Below are 18,422 nucleotides of genomic sequence, written 5' to 3'. Positions count from 1 at the left end.
ACAAAAGTGCCAACATTATTCAGACATGTGACTTGACAAAAGTGCCAACATTATTCAAACATGCGACTTGACAAAAGTGCCAACATTATTCAAACATGTGACTTGACAAAAGTGCCAACATTATTCAAACATGTGACTTGACAAAAGTGCCAACATTATTCAAACATGTGACTCGACAAAAGGGCCAACATTATTCAAACATGTGACTTGACAAAAGTGCCAACATTATTCAAACATGTGACTTGACAAAAGTGCCAACATTATTCAAACATGTGACTTGACAAAAGTGCCAACATTATTCAAACATGTGACTTGACAAAAGTGCCAACATTATTCAAACATGTGACTTGACTAAAGTGCCAACATTATTCAAACATGTGACTTGACAAAAGTGCCAACATTATTCAAACATGTGACTTGACAAAAGTGCCAACATTATTCAAACATGTGACTTGACAAAAGTGCCAACATTATTCAAACATGTGACTTGACAAAAGTGCAACATTATTCAAACATGTGACTTGACAAAAGTGCCAACATTATTCAAACATGTGACTTGACAAAAGTGCCAACATTATTCAAACATGTGATTTGACAAAAGTGCCAACATTATTCAAACATGTGACTTGACAAAAGTGCCAACATTATTCAAACATGTGATTTGACAAAAGTGCCAACATTATTCAAACATGTGATTTGACAAAAGTGCCAACATTATTCAAACATGCGACTTGACAAAAGGGCCAACATTATTCAGACATGTGACTTGACAAAAGTGCCAACATTATTCAAACATGTGACTTGACAAAAGTGCCAACATTATTCAAACATGTGACTTGACAAAAGTGCAACATTATTCAAACATGTGACTTGACAAAAGTGCCAACATTATTCAAACATGTGACTTGACAAAAGTGCCAACATTATTCAAACATGTGACTTGACAAAAGTGCCAACATTATTCAAACATGCGACTTGACAAAAGTGCCAACATTATTCAAACATGTGACTTGACAAAAGTGCCAACATTAATCAGACATGTGACTTGACAAAAGTGCCAACATTATTCAAACATGCGACTTGACAAAAGCGCCAACATTATTCAAACATGTGACTTGACAAAAGTGCCAACATTATTCAAACATGTGACTTGACAAAAGTGCCAACATTATTCAAACATGTGACTCGACAAAAGGGCCAACATTATTCAAACATGTGACTTGACAAAAGTGCCAACATTATTCAAACATGTGACTTGACAAAAGTGCCAACATTATTCAAACATGTGACTTGACAAAAGTGCCAACATTATTCAAACATGTGACTTGACAAAAGGGCCAACATTATTCAGACATGTGACTTGACAAAAGTGCCAACATTATTCAAACATGTGACTTGACAAAAGTGCCAACATTATTCAAACATGTGACTTGACAAAAGTGCCAACATTATTCAAACATGTGACTTGACAAAAGTGCCAACATTATTCAAACATGTGACTTGACAAAAGGGCCAACATTATTCAGATATGTGACTTGACAAAAGTGCCAACATTATTCAAACATGTGACTTGACAAAAGGGCCAACATTATTCAGACATGTGACTTGAAAAAAGTGCCAACATTATTCAAACATGTGATTTGACAAAAGTGCCAACATTATTCAAACATGTGATTTGACAAAAGTGCCAACATTATTCAAACATGTGATTTGACAAAAGTGCCAACATTATTCAAACATGCGACTTGACAAAAGGGCCAACATTATTCAGACATGTGACTTGACAAAAGTGCCAACATTATTCAAACATGTGACTTGACAAAAGGGCCAACATTATTCAGACATGTGACTTGAAAAAAGTGCCAACATTATTCAAACATGTGACTTGACAAAAGTGCCAACATTATTCAAACATGTGATTTGACAAAAGTGCCAACATTATTCAAACATGTGATTTGACAAAAGTGCCAACATTATTCAAACATGCGACTTGACAAAAGGGCCAACATTATTCAGACATGTGACTTGACAAAAGTGCCAACATTATTCAAACATGTGACTTGACAAAAGTGCCAACATTATTCAAACATGTGACTTGACAAAAGTGCAACATTATTCAAACATGTGACTTGACAAAAGTGCCAACATTATTCAAACATGTGACTTGACAAAAGTGCCAACATTATTCAAACATGTGACTTGACAAAAGTGCCAACATTATTCAAACATGCGACTTGACAAAAGTGCCAACATTATTCAAACATGTGACTTGACAAAAGTGCCAACATTAATCAGACATGTGACTTGACAAAAGTGCCAACATTATTCAAACATGCGACTTGACAAAAGTGCCAACATTATTCAAACATGTGACTTGACAAAAGTGCCAACATTATTCAAACATGTGACTTGACAAAAGTGCCAACATTATTCAAACATGTGACTCGACAAAAGGGCCAACATTATTCAAACATGTGACTTGACAAAAGTGCCAACATTATTCAAACATGTGACTTGACAAAAGTGCCAACATTATTCAAACATGTGACTTGACAAAAGTGCCAACATTATTCAAACATGTGACTTGACAAAAGGGCCAACATTATTCAGACATGTGACTTGACAAAAGTGCCAACATTATTCAAACATGTGACTTGACAAAAGTGCCAACATTATTCAAACATGTGACTTGACAAAAGTGCCAACATTATTCAAACATGTGACTTGACAAAAGTGCCAACATTATTCAAACATGTGACTTGACAAAAGGGCCAACATTATTCAGATATGTGACTTGACAAAAGTGCCAACATTATTCAAACATGTGACTTGACAAAAGGGCCAACATTATTCAGACATGTGACTTGAAAAAAGTGCCAACATTATTCAAACATGTGACTTGACAAAAGTGCCAACATTATTCAAACATGAGACTTGACAAAAGTGCCAACATTATTCAAACATGTGACTTGACAAAAGTGCAACATTATTCAAACATGTGACTTGACAAAAGTGCCAACATTATTCAAACATGAGACTTGACAAAAGTGCCAACAATATTCAAACATGTGACTTGACAAAAGTGCCAACATTATTCAAACATGTGACTTGACAAAAGTGCCAACATTATTCAAACATGTGACTTGACAAAAGTGCCAACATTATTCAAACATGTGACTTGACAAAAGTGCCAACATTATTCAAACATGTGACTTGACAAAAGGGCCAACATTATTCAGACATGTGACTTGACAAAAGTGCCAACATTATTCAAACATGTGATTTGACAAAAGTGCCAACATTATTCAAACATGTGACTTGACAAAAGTGCCAACATTATTCAAACATGTGACTTGACAAAAGTGCCAACATTATTCAGACATGTGACTTGACAAAAGTGCCAACATTATTCAAACATGCGACTTGACAAAAGTGCCAACATTATTCAAACATGCGACTTGACAAAAGTGCCAACATTATTCAAACATGCGACTTGACAAAAGTGCCAACATTATTCAGACATGTGACTTGACAAAAGTGCCAACATTATTCAGACATGTGACTTGACAAAAGTGCCAACATTATTCAAACATGCGACTTGACAAAAGTGCCAACATTATTCAAACATGTGACTTGACAAAAGTGCCAACATTATTCAAACATGTGACTTGACAAAAGTGCCAACATTATTCAAACATGTGTCTTGACAAATGTGCCAACATTATTCAAACATGTGACTTGACAAAAGGGCCAACATTATTCAAACATGTGACTTGACAAAAGTGCCAACATTATTCAAACATGCGACTTGACAAAAGTGCCAACATTATTCAAACATGTGACTTGACAAAAGTGCCAACATTATTCAAACATGCGACTTGACAAAAGTGCCAACATTATTCAAACATGTGACTTGACAAAAGGGCCAACATTATTCAAACATGTGACTTGACAAAAGTGTCAACATTATTCAAACATGTGACTTGACAAAAGTGCCAACATTATTCAAACATGTGACTTGACAAAAGTGCCAACATTATTCAAACATGTGACTTGACAAAAGTGCCAATATTATTCAAACATGTGACTTGACAAAAGTGCCAACATTATTCAAACATGTGACTTGACAAAAGTGCCAACATTATTCAAACATGTGACTTGACAAAAGTGCCAACATTGTTCAAACATGTGACTTGACAAAAGTGCCAACATTATTCAAACATGTGACTTGACAAGAGTGCCAACATTATTCAAACATGTGACTTGACAAAAGTGCCAACATTATTCAAACATGTGACTTGACAAAAGTGTCAACATTATTCAAACACGTGACTTGACAAAAGTGCCAACATTATTCAAACATGTGACTTGACAAAAGTGCCAACATTATTCAAACATGTGACTTTACAAAAGTGCCAACATTATTCAAACATGTGACTTGACAAAAGTGCCAACATTGTTCAAACATGTGACTTGACAAAAGTGCCAACATTATTCAAACATGTGACTTGACAAAAGTGCCAACATTATTCAAACATGTGACTTGACAAGAGTGCCAACATTATTCAAACATGTGACTTGACAAAAGTGCCAACATTATTCAAACATGTGACTTGACAAAAGTGCCAACATTATTCAAACATGCGACTTGACAAAAGTGCCAACATTATTCAAACATGTGACTTGACAAAAGTCACAACATTATTCAAACATGCGACTTGACAAAAGTGCCAACATTATTCAAACATGTGACTTGACAAAAGTGCCAACATTATTCAAACATGCGACTTGACAAAAGTGCCAACATTATTCAAACATGTGACTTGACAAAAGTCACAACATTATTCAAACATGCGACTTGACAAAAGTGCCAACATTATTCAAACATGCGACTTGACAAAAGTGCCAACATTATTCAAACATGCGACTTGACAAAAGTGCCAACATTATTCAAACATGTGACTTGACAAAAGTGCCAACATTATTCAAACATGCGACTTGACAAAAGTGCCAACATTATTCAAACATGTGACTTGACAAAAGTCACAACATTATTCAAACATGCGACTTGACAAAAGTGCCAACATTATTCAAACATGCGACTTGACAAAAGTGCCAACATTATTCAAACATGCGACTTGACAAAAGTGCCAACATTATTCAAACATGTGACTTGACAAAAGTGCCAACATTATTCAAACATGTGACTAAACAAAAGTGCCAACATTATTCAAACATGTGACTTGACAAAAGTGCCAACATTATTCAAACATGTGACTTGACAAAAGTGCCAACATTATTCAAACATGTGACTTGACAAAAGTGCCAACATTATTCAAACATGCGACTTGACAAAAGTGCCAACATTATTCAAACATGTGACTTGACAAAAGTGCCAACATTATTCAAACATGTGACTTGACAAAAGTGCCAACATTATTCAAACATGTGACTTGACAAAAGTGCCAACATTATTCAAACATGTGACTTGACAAAAGTGCCAAAATTATTCAAACATGTGACTTGACAAAAGTGCCAACATTATTCAAACATGTGACTTGACAAAAGTGCCAACATTATTCAAACATGTGACTTGACAAAAGTGCCAACATTATTCAAACATGTGACTTGACAAAAGTGCCAACATTATTCAAACATGTGACTTGACAAAAGTGCCAACATTATTCAAACATGTGACTTGACAAAAGTGCCAACATTATTCAAACATGTGACTTGACAAAAGTGCCAACATTATTCAAACATGTGATTTGACAAAAGTGCCAACATTATTCAAACATGTGATTTGACAAAAGTGCCAACATTATTCAAACATGTGATTTGACAAAAGTGCCAACATTATTCAAACATGCGACTTGACAAAAGGGCCAACATTATTCAGACATGTGACTTGACAAAAGTGCCAACATTATTCAAACATGTGACTTGACAAAAGGGCCAACATTATTCAGACATGTGACTTGAAAAAAGTGCCAACATTATTCAAACATGTGACTTGACAAAAGTGCCAACATTATTCAAACATGTGATTTGACAAAAGTGCCAACATTATTCAAACATGTGATTTGACAAAAGTGCCAACATTATTCAAACATGCGACTTGACAAAAGGGCCAACATTATTCAGACATGTGACTTGACAAAAGTGCCAACATTATTCAAACATGTGACTTGACAAAAGTGCCAACATTATTCAAACATGTGACTTGACAAAAGTGCAACATTATTCAAACATGTGACTTGACAAAAGTGCCAACATTATTCAAACATGTGACTTGACAAAAGTGCCAACATTATTCAAACATGTGACTTGACAAAAGTGCCAACATTATTCAAACATGCGACTTGACAAAAGTGCCAACATTATTCAAACATGTGACTTGACAAAAGTGCCAACATTAATCAGACATGTGACTTGACAAAAGTGCCAACATTATTCAAACATGCGACTTGACAAAAGTGCCAACATTATTCAAACATGTGACTTGACAAAAGTGCCAACATTATTCAAACATGTGACTTGACAAAAGTGCCAACATTATTCAAACATGTGACTCGACAAAAGGGCCAACATTATTCAAACATGTGACTTGACAAAAGTGCCAACATTATTCAAACATGTGACTTGACAAAAGTGCCAACATTATTCAAACATGTGACTTGACAAAAGTGCCAACATTATTCAAACATGTGACTTGACAAAAGGGCCAACATTATTCAGACATGTGACTTGACAAAAGTGCCAACATTATTCAAACATGTGACTTGACAAAAGTGCCAACATTATTCAAACATGTGACTTGACAAAAGTGCCAACATTATTCAAACATGTGACTTGACAAAAGTGCCAACATTATTCAAACATGTGACTTGACAAAAGGGCCAACATTATTCAGATATGTGACTTGACAAAAGTGCCAACATTATTCAAACATGTGACTTGACAAAAGGGCCAACATTATTCAGACATGTGACTTGAAAAAAGTGCCAACATTATTCAAACATGTGACTTGACAAAAGTGCCAACATTATTCAAACATGAGACTTGACAAAAGTGCCAACATTATTCAAACATGTGACTTGACAAAAGTGCAACATTATTCAAACATGTGACTTGACAAAAGTGCCAACATTATTCAAACATGAGACTTGACAAAAGTGCCAACAATATTCAAACATGTGACTTGACAAAAGTGCCAACATTATTCAAACATGTGACTTGACAAAAGTGCCAACATTATTCAAACATGTGACTTGACAAAAGTGCCAACATTATTCAAACATGTGACTTGACAAAAGTGCCAACATTATTCAAACATGTGACTTGACAAAAGGGCCAACATTATTCAGACATGTGACTTGACAAAAGTGCCAACATTATTCAAACATGTGATTTGACAAAAGGGCCAACATTATTCAGACATGTGACTTGACAAAAGTGCAACATTATTCAAACATGTGACTTGACAAAAGTGCCAACATTATTCAAACATGTGACTTGACAAAAGTGCCAACATTATTCAAACATGTGACTTGACAAAAGGGCCAACATTATTCAGACATGTGACTTGACAAAAGTGCCAACATTATTCAAACATGTGATTTGACAAAAGTGCCAACATTATTCAAACATGTGACTTGACAAAAGTGCCAACATTATTCAAACATGTGACTTGACAAAAGTGCCAACATTATTCAGACATGTGACTTGACAAAAGTGCCAACATTATTCAAACATGCGACTTGACAAAAGTGCCAACATTATTCAAACATGCGACTTGACAAAAGTGCCAACATTATTCAAACATGCGACTTGACAAAAGTGCCAACATTATTCAGACATGTGACTTGACAAAAGTGCCAACATTATTCAGACATGTGACTTGACAAAAGTGCCAACATTATTCAAACATGCGACTTGACAAAAGTGCCAACATTATTCAAACATGTGACTTGACAAAAGTGCCAACATTATTCAAACATGTGACTTGACAAAAGTGCCAACATTATTCAAACATGTGTCTTGACAAATGTGCCAACATTATTCAAACATGTGACTTGACAAAAGGGCCAACATTATTCAAACATGTGACTTGACAAAAGTGCCAACATTATTCAAACATGCGACTTGACAAAAGTGCCAACATTATTCAAACATGTGACTTGACAAAAGTGCCAACATTATTCAAACATGCGACTTGACAAAAGTGCCAACATTATTCAAACATGTGACTTGACAAAAGGGCCAACATTATTCAAACATGTGACTTGACAAAAGTGTCAACATTATTCAAACATGTGACTTGACAAAAGTGCCAACATTATTCAAACATGTGACTTGACAAAAGTGCCAACATTATTCAAACATGTGACTTGACAAAAGTGCCAACATTATTCAAACATGTGACTTGACAAAAGTGCCAACATTATTCAAACATGTGACTTGACAAAAGTGCCAACATTATTCAAACATGTGACTTGACAAAAGTGCCAACATTGTTCAAACATGTGACTTGACAAAAGTGCCAACATTATTCAAACATGTGACTTGACAAGAGTGCCAACATTATTCAAACATGTGACTTGACAAAAGTGCCAACATTATTCAAACATGTGACTTGACAAAAGTGTCAACATTATTCAAACACGTGACTTGACAAAAGTGCCAACATTATTCAAACATGTGACTTTACAAAAGTGCCAACATTATTCAAACATGTGACTTGACAAAAGTGCCAACATTATTCAAACATGTGACTTGACAAAAGTGCCAACATTATTCAAACATGTGACTTGACAAAAGTGCCAACATTATTCAAACATGTGACTTGACAAAAGTGCCAACATTATTCAAACATGTGACTTGACAAAAGTGCCAACATTATTCAAACATGTGACTTGACAAAAGGGCCAACATTATTCAAACATGTGACTTGACAAAAGTGCCAACATTATTCAAACATGTGATTTGACAAAAGGGCCAACATTATTCAGACATGTGACTTGACAAAAGTGCAACATTATTCAAACATGTGACTTGACAAAAGTGCCAACATTATTCAAACATGTGACTTGACAAAAGTGCCAACATTATTCAAACATGTGACTTGACAAAAGGGCCAACATTATTCAGACATGTGACTTGACAAAAGTGCCAACATTATTCAAACATGTGATTTGACAAAAGTGCCAACATTATTCAAACATGTGACTTGACAAAAGTGCCAACATTATTCAAACATGTGACTTGACAAAAGTGCCAACATTATTCAGACATGTGACTTGACAAAAGTGCCAACATTATTCAAACATGCGACTTGACAAAAGTGCCAACATTATTCAAACATGCGACTTGACAAAAGTGCCAACATTATTCAAACATGCGACTTGACAAAAGTGCCAACATTATTCAGACATGTGACTTGACAAAAGGGCCAACATTATTCAAACATGTGACTTGACAAAAGTGCCAACATTATTCAGACATGTGACTTGACAAAAGTGCCAACATTATTCAAACATGCGACTTGACAAAAGTGCCAACATTATTCAAACATGTGACTTGACAAAAGTGCCAACATTATTCAAACATGTGTCTTGACAAATGTGCCAACATTATTCAAACATGTGACTTGACAAAAGGGCCAACATTATTCAAACATGTGACTTGACAAAAGTGCCAACATTATTCAAACATGCGACTTGACAAAAGTGCCAACATTATTCAAACATGTGACTTGACAAAAGTGCCAACATTATTCAAACATGCGACTTGACAAAAGTGCCAACATTATTCAAACATGTGACTTGACAAAAGGGCCAACATTATTCAAACATGTGACTTGACAAAAGTGTCAACATTATTCAAACATGTGACTTGACAAAAGTGCCAACATTATTCAAACATGTGACTTGACAAAAGTGCCAACATTATTCAAACATGTGACTTGACAAAAGTGCCAACATTATTCAAACATGTGACTTGACAAAAGTGCCAACATTATTCAAACATGTGACTTGACAAAAGTGCCAACATTATTCAAACATGTGACTTGACAAAAGTGCCAACATTGTTCAAACATGTGACTTGACAAAAGTGCCAACATTATTCAAACATGTGACTTGACAAGAGTGCCAACATTATTCAAACATGTGACTTGACAAAAGTGCCAACATTATTCAAACATGTGACTTGACAAAAGTGTCAACATTATTCAAACACGTGACTTGACAAAAGTGCCAACATTATTCAAACATGTGACTTGACAAAAGTGCCAACATTATTCAAACATGTGACTTTACAAAAGTGCCAACATTATTCAAACATGTGACTTGACAAAAGTGCCAACATTGTTCAAACATGTGACTTGACAAAAGTGCCAACATTATTCAAACATGTGACTTGACAAAAGTGCCAACATTATTCAAACATGTGACTTGACAAGAGTGCCAACATTATTCAAACATGTGACTTGACAAAAGTGCCAACATTATTCAAACATGTGACTTGACAAAAGTGCCAACATTATTCAAACATGCGACTTGACAAAAGTGCCAACATTATTCAAACATGTGACTTGACAAAAGTCACAACATTATTCAAACATGCGACTTGACAAAAGTGCCAACATTATTCAAACATGTGACTTGACAAAAGTGCCAACATTATTCAAACATGCGACTTGACAAAAGTGCCAACATTATTCAAACATGTGACTTGACAAAAGTCACAACATTATTCAAACATGCGACTTGACAAAAGTGCCAACATTATTCAAACATGCGACTTGACAAAAGTGCCAACATTATTCAAACATGCGACTTGACAAAAGTGCCAACATTATTCAAACATGTGACTTGACAAAAGTGCCAACATTATTCAAACATGCGACTTGACAAAAGTGCCAACATTATTCAAACATGTGACTTGACAAAAGTCACAACATTATTCAAACATGCGACTTGACAAAAGTGCCAACATTATTCAAACATGCGACTTGACAAAAGTGCCAACATTATTCAAACATGCGACTTGACAAAAGTGCCAACATTATTCAAACATGTGACTTGACAAAAGTGCCAACATTATTCAAACATGTGACTTGACAAAAGTGCCAACATTATTCAAACATGTGACTTGACAAAAGTGCCAACATTATTCAAACATGTGACTTGACAAAAGTGCCAACATTATTCAAACATGTGACTTGACAAAAGTGCCAACATTATTCAAACATGCGACTTGACAAAAGTGCCAACATTATTCAAACATGTGACTTGACAAAAGTGCCAACATTATTCAAACATGCGACTTGACAAAAGTGCCAACATTATTCAAACATGTGACTTGACAAAAGTGCCAACATTATTCAAACATGTGACTTGACAAAAGTGCCAACATTATTCAAACATGTGACTTGACAAAAGTGCCAACATTATTCAAACATGTGACTTGACAAAAGTGCCAACATTATTCAAACATGTGACTTGACAAAAGTGCCAAAATTATTCAAACATGTGACTTGACAAAAGTGCCAACATTATTCAAACATGTGACTTGACAAAAGTGCCAACATTATTCAAACATGTGACTTGACAAAAGTGTCAACATTATTCAAACATGTGACTTGACAAAAGTGCCAACATTATTCAAACATGTGACTTGACAAAAGTGCCAACATTATTCAAACATGTGACTTGACAAAAGTGCCAACATTATTCAAACATGTGACTTGACAAAAGTGCCAACATTATTCAAACATGTGACTTGACAAAAGTCCCAACATTACAATCATCGGAAGGCCAAAGTGCATTGAACGCACCACTTCCGGCACAGTGGTTCGTGCGTCAAAGTCAAACAAACTTACCAGCTGAGGCGAGGTTGTCGCAAAAAAGTGGAACAGGATGACGTCACCTTGCTTACACAATTGAGTTTTATGGGCAATAAAGTGGATTTATGAAATAATTGTTTCCTTCGCTCGGTTTCCTCATTTGCGCCATGTCGCACACACGGGGTGGGTGGTGCCCAGCCGTCGCCATGGCAACCGCCAGCGGAAGTGGCCGCAGGTGGCTGACGCAGACAAAGTTCCAAAGTTGAAGTGGAAAAGTCCCTGCTTGTTATTAATACAATGTTATAACGCAGTGGTTCTTAACCTTATTGGAGGTACCGAACCTCACCGGTTTCATATGAGCATTAACCAAACCCTTCTTTAGTAAAAAATTAAAAGTTTTTTTCCTTAATTTATAAATCCATCCATCCATCTTCTTCCGCTTATCCAAGGTTGGGTTGCGGGGGCAGCAGCCTAAGCAGGGAAGCCCAGACTTCCCTCACCCCAGCCACTTGATCCAGCTCCTCCCGAGGGATCCCGAGGCGTTCCCAAGACAGCCGGGAAACGTAGTCTTCCCAACGTGTCCTGGGTCTTCCCCTTGGCCTCCTACCGGTTGGACGTGCCCATAACACCTCCGTGTTCGGGTGGCATCCTGACAAGATGCCCGAACCACCTCATCTAGCTGGCTCCTCTCCATGTGGAGGAGCAGCGGCTTAACTTTGAGTTCCTCCATTTTGGTATAAACTCAATTCGTCGTGTTTGGAAGAAGAATACTGAGTTGCATCCCAAGTACACCACACCTACTGTGAAGCATGGGGGTGGAAACATCATGCTTTGGGACTGTTTTTCTGCTAAGGGGACAGGACGATTGATCCGTGTTAAGGAAAGAATGAATGGGGCCATGTATCGTGAGATTTTGAGCCAAAACCTCCTTCCATAAAATACTTATTTTCCACCATAATTTACAAATAAATTCTTTAAAATTTCTACAATGCGAATTCCTGGATTTTATAAAGTGATTTTTGGTCTAGAACAGTGGTTCTCAAAGGGGGGTACTTGAAGGTATCCCAAGGGGTACGTGAGATTTTTTTTTAAATATTCTAAAAATAGCAACAATTAAAACATTATTTATAAGTATATTTATTGAATAATACTTCAACAAAATATGAATGTAAGTTCATAAACTGTGAAAAAAAATGCAACAATGCAATATTCAGTGTTGACAGCTAGATTTTTTGTGGACATGTTCTATAAATATTGATGTTAAAGATCTAATTTTTTGTGAAGAAATGTTTAGAGTTAAGTTCATGAATCCAGATGGATCTCTATTACAATCCCCAAAGAGGGCACTTTAAGTTGATGATTACTTCTATGTGTAGAAATATGTATTTATAATTGAATCACTTGTTTATTTTTCAACAAGTGTTTAGTTATTTGTATATCTTTTTTTCCAAATAGTTCAAGAAAGACCACTACAAATGAGCAATATTTTGCACTGTTATACAATTTAATAAATCCGAAACTAAAGACATAGTGCTGTATTTTACTCCAAAAATGCTTAACTTTGATTAGGGGGTACTTGAATTAAAAAAAATGTTCACAGGGGGTACATCACTGAAGAAAGGTTGAGAACCACTGGTCTAGAACATATTTGGCTTTATTCATTATTGACGTATTTCTTGCTACTTTATGTTGTATATTTTTTACATGAGATTTCCAGTTCAATTTATCATCAATCACTATACCTAGAAATTCACCCTCATACTGTGAAGCATGGGGGTGGAAACATCATGCTTTGGGGCTGTTTTTTTTTTTTGCCCCACTCCAATTTCCCAACTCATATGGAAACGGGATTTGTAGATGTTTCCACCCCCATGCTTCACAGGATGCAACTCAGTATTCTTCCTCCAAACACGACGAGTTGAGTTTATACCAAAAAGTTCTATTTTGGTTTCATCTGACCACATGACATTCTCCCAATCCTCTGCTGTATCATCCATGTATCCATTTTGGTATAAACTCAACTCGTGGTGTTTGGAGGAAGAAGAATACTGAGTTGCATCCCAAGAACACCACTCCTACTGTGAAGCATGGGGGTGGAAACATCATGCTTTGGGGCTGTTTTTTTTCTTCTTCCCCACTGTATTTACATCCAACACAATTTCCCAACTCATATGGAAACGGGATTTGTAGATGTTTCCACCACCATGCTTCACAGGATGCAACTCAGTATTCTTCTTCCTCCAAACACCACGAGTTGAGTTTATACCAAAAAGTTCTATTTTGGTTTCATCTGACCACATGACATTCTCCCAATCCTCTGTTGTATCATCCATGTATCCATTTTGGTATAAACTCAACTCGTGGTGTTTGGAGGAAGAAGAATACTGAGTTGCATCCCAAGAACACCATACCTACTGTGAAGCATGGGGGTGGAAACATCATGCTTTGGGGCTGTTTTTCTGCTAAGGGGACGGGACGATTGATCCGTGTTAAGGAAAGAATGAATGGGGCCATGTATCGTGAGATTTTGAGCCAAAACCTCCTTCCGTCAGTGAGAGCTTTGAATGGTTGACCACCATAATTTACAAATAAATTCTTTGAAATTCCCACAATGCGAATTCCTGGATTTTTTTTTGCACATTCTGTCTCTCACAGTTGAAGTGTACCTATGATGAAAATTACAGATCTCTGTCATCATTTTAAGTGGGAGAACTTGCACAATCGGTGGCTGACTAAATACTTTTTTGCCCCACTGTATTTACATTAAACACAATTTCCCAACTCATATGGAAACGGGGTTTGTAGATGTTAAATCTTCTTCACAGATGATGTCTTGATTTTTATTTTTATATGAGTGAGTTAAAAAAAATGCTTGCATAAAAAGTTATCTTGGTAACATTAGCATAATGACAAAGTAAAAGAAAGTTTAAGGCACAAACACAATGTTTGTATGCCACAAAAAAAGAGCATTATTTGAATCTTTGCAAAGAAAAGGGGTCCATCTTAGTCTCCACATAAATGCCAAGATGTTGACATTAGCTTAGCATAAATTAATCGACATTGAATTGCGTTTAGGCATTTTAAATGTCAGATCTAAATCATACCCTCATCATCATGACATGAAGATCTTCCCCTTCACAAGCAGTTGAAGGATGTTTTACTCCGGGATGGTCGATAAAAACAATCTTTAATGAATCATGGCTCCTTTTCAACAAATACACTTACTGCATCAAAGTCAGCCACATTTCACACTTTGCTTCATTCAGCAAGATGATACACCAGTCCAGCACAGTCCTGGCCAGTCCAGACCAGGCCAGTGACGCTAAAACTTCTTCCCTTTCCTCAATCTGTTGTTGCGCCAAATGGTTTCCTTGCGGAGGCGCTTCCAGTACTCCCAGGTGTCTTCCTGCAGCTGGTTAAGCTGGCATGCAGGTCCCAGGTTGATGTGGAAGAGCCTGGAAGAAGAGGGCCAGAAGAGTCAGTGGGCGCAGCTTGCCAATAAGGAGGAAGAGGACTTCTTACCACTCTGGGTACTCTTCAGGAGGCTTCAGTTTGGGGTCTTCTCCTTGCTTGTAGATGTTGGCCCCCACTGCGTAAGTGGTCAGTCGCACTGGGTCCTTGCAGACTTCGGGTCCCTTCAGCTCTTCCTTCACCGAACCTTTTCCTTTGCCTTTGGCCGCTGGACCACCAACACGTTCATTATTGCTACACATTGATGGGCTTATAATGATCTCAAATGTCTTAATAATTATTGAACCATTTATTTCCCATGAATTTGTTTTAGTACAAAACACGTGTCAAATTGTTTCACATTAATAAAAAATATATATATTTATTTTGCAATAGGGATAGGTGGCCTCAAGTTTAAATTCAGATTTCAAATTGTAAATATTTTTTAAATCATTTATTGAATGTAGTTTATTATTTAATCATGTTTTATTTATGTAAAATGTGTCATTTTGCACAAAAAAATATTATTGAACAATTTAATTCCCCTATATTGTTTTCATAATAAAGCATGCCTCAAATTAAATTGAAGTTTGATTAAAAAAAGCATAACAATCGTTTTGCATACATACAAAATATGTTTGTATTTTTTTTATATAGGGGACAGGGGGGCCTCCCAATAAAACAGGGGCTAAAAATAAGATTTTCAAATTGTAAATAGTTAACAGTTTTTACCTATTAATTTGTTATTACATGTATTTTTTTGTTTTAATGTAAAATGATCTTTGATATTTTGCACACACACATAAAAAAAAAACATATTTTTAGCCAGCAGCCAACAATTCAGGTTTCAAAATTTAAATATTAGGTAGTTTTTACCAGTTTTTGTTTATGTCTTTATATTTCAATTATGTCAAATGTGTTATTTTGAAGTGAAGTGAAGTGAATTATACTTATATAGCGCTTTTCTCTAGTGACTCAAAGTGCTTTAAATAGGGAAAACCAATATCTTAGTTACATTTTTAAACCAGTGTGGGTGGCACTCGGAGCAGGTGGGTAAAGTGTCTTGCCCAAGGACACAACGGCTGTGACAAGGATGGCAGAAGCGGGGATCGAAAAATATGTTTGAAACTGTTTCACATGAATTCGTTTCAGAACAAAACATGCATCAAATTAGATTTAGGTCTTTATTTATGTTTTAATTATGTACAATTTGTTATTTTACACCAGGAGTGTCCAAACTGCGGCCCGGGGGCCATTTGCGGCCCGCAGCTAATCGTTTACCGGCCCGCCACACATTCTGCAAAAATTGCAAAATTGATAGTATCGCAAAAATTTAAAAGAAAACATTTAAAAAAATGAAATGAGGTGAAATCTAATGAGAAAATGTGGCAATGTTGACACAAAGCTGCCATACAGGCAGTTTTTTTGTTCCTTTTGTCTTCATTTTCTTTTTTTTCCATTGCTCAAAAAAAAAAAAAAAGGACAAACAAATCTATGTTATAATGAATTATTACTTAAGAATTATCACTTGAAATTGTTTTATGTGGAAAAAATATTGCATATGTTGTGTGGTTACCATATAAAAACATCAACGTTTTGACAAAAGAGCATAAAACAAACAAAATAATTCTTCAAACTTAAAATCGACAGATGTATCGGAAGTTGATCTTGAAATTTAAGTGTTAAAAGTAAAAAAAAAAAAAACTAATAAAGATGTATCAGTTTATGAGTGGGGAACCTTTCGGATCTATATTTAGTAGGATTTTTTTTAAACTTTTCACTGTGATTACTCAAAAATATTAAATAATTAAAATCAATGGTTTTCTACATTATTGATCTTTGAGGGCTTTAATTGCTAAATAAAGGAACTCTATTTATCTATCTATCTAAATACTGCATATTTCAGTTTTACTATAAAAAACTAAGTTGTCTTTGACAGAAAAGGCATAACACCTTATTTGTTTTACTTTATATCAACCTCAAGTTGATATAGAGATTTACTGTAAGCATTAACTTATTTTTGACTTATTTTTAACATCAGGAACATCAATCATCAGGAAATTTCCTGATGATTGAGGGAACCCCTCATGAAACAGTTCTGTAGAGATGAAGTAGTCTTGTGATTTTTTTCCACACCTACATACATATACATATACATATATATATATATAAGGTTTCCTCCGGGTACTCCGGCTTCCTCCCACTTCCAAAGACATGCACCTGGGGATAGGTTGATTGGCAACACTAAATTGGCCCTAGTGTGTGAATGTGAATGTTGTCTGTCTATCTGTGTTGGCCCTGCGATGAGGTGGCGACTTGTCCAGGGTGTACCCCGCCTTCCGGCCGATTGTAGCTGAGATAGGCGCCAGTGCCCCCACAAAAAGGGAATAAGCGGTATAAAATGGATGGATGGAGATATATATATATATATATATATATTTGTAATAGGGCTAGGGGGCCTCAAAATAAATTGTGCTGGCGTCCCAACTTAGCCCAGGGCTATGAATTCATATTTCAAATTGTAAACAGTAGACATTTTTTTAACTTCTTCCATCCTTTTTCTACCGCTTGTAGTTTTTTCAATTGTTTATTTGAAAAAGGTATTGCTCCCCACATCAAAAACACTACTAAATAGTGATTGCAGTGAACAAATATGATATAAAGACTAAGAAAAAGTGATGTTTAATCAAGCAAGACAATTCATTATTAATGCAAATAGGTTGTAAGAAAAAGGTTGTAATAAAAAGTGATGTTTTATCAAGCAGGACAATTTATGATTGAATGAAGGCTAGCATGTCATGTTGCTAGCTAACACACACACACTTAAAGATGTCTTTACTTACCAACTTTCTTCGCATATCCGCAGGCTTGTAGTTTGTTTAGAGGGTTACTCCTGCGCAGCGTTAGTAGGACATTGTGTGTGGTTAATGAAGCAAAGCCGAACAAAGAGCGACTAGACATGTTGACTGCAAACACTAGCATGATGCTAACCATGCTAGCGTGTGACATTCACAGTCCTACTTCCGGGGCTACTTCCGCTTTGGCAGGCTATTTCCGGTGGCCAAAGCTTTTCACCTTCTGTGTCATAAAATTTAAATTTGTTCGCGTCTTTTGTAGTAACGTA

At 35.9% G+C, this 18,422-nt stretch overlaps 2 protein-coding genes across 6 annotated transcripts in view; both read right to left on the bottom strand.

Annotated features, from left to right (window-relative positions):
- malt2 (MALT paracaspase 2) overlaps window positions 1–12,053 on the bottom strand; it is a 69,473-nt gene extending 57,420 nt beyond the window's left edge. For all 5 annotated transcript variants that reach the window (XM_061883226.1, XM_061883224.1, XM_061883229.1 and 2 more), the window contains exon 1: window positions 11,885–12,053. The gene's annotated coding sequence lies outside the window, so the exon portion shown is untranslated. The remainder of the gene's footprint in view (window positions 1–11,884) is intronic.
- A 2,963-nt stretch (window positions 12,054–15,016) lies between these two features.
- LOC133540544 (large ribosomal subunit protein mL54-like) lies at window positions 15,017–18,340 on the bottom strand. Its single transcript, XM_061883223.1, has 3 exons — window positions 18,142–18,340; window positions 15,371–15,527; window positions 15,017–15,303 (listed from the first exon to the last, which is right to left on the bottom strand). Exons 1-3 carry the CDS (start codon window positions 18,305–18,307, stop codon window positions 15,171–15,173), a joined length of 456 nt encoding a protein of 151 aa, XP_061739207.1. The 5' UTR covers window positions 18,308–18,340; the 3' UTR covers window positions 15,017–15,170.
- Window positions 18,341–18,422: the final 82 nt, after the last annotated feature.

Source organism: Nerophis ophidion, linkage group LG22 (genome assembly GCF_033978795.1).
Source record: "Nerophis ophidion isolate RoL-2023_Sa linkage group LG22, RoL_Noph_v1.0, whole genome shotgun sequence".
In the NCBI taxonomy this organism is placed as follows: domain Eukaryota; kingdom Metazoa; phylum Chordata; class Actinopteri; order Syngnathiformes; family Syngnathidae; genus Nerophis; species Nerophis ophidion.
Note: the sequence above shows the minus strand (reverse complement) of the source record. Positions and strands in the feature narration are given on the sequence as shown.

Coding starts and splice junctions, on each gene's coding strand:
- LOC133540544 (XM_061883223.1), bottom strand. CDS start 18,307: ATGTCACACGCTAGCATGGTTAGCATCATGCTAGTGTTTGCAGTCAAC. Junction 15,528..18,141: donor CGGATATGCGAAGAAAGTTG/GTAAGTAAAGAC, acceptor TTGGTGGTCCAG/CGGCCAAAGGCAAAGGAAAA. Junction 15,304..15,370: donor CCTGAAGAGTACCCAGAGTG/GTAAGAAGTCCT, acceptor CTCTTCTTCCAG/GCTCTTCCACATCAACCTGG.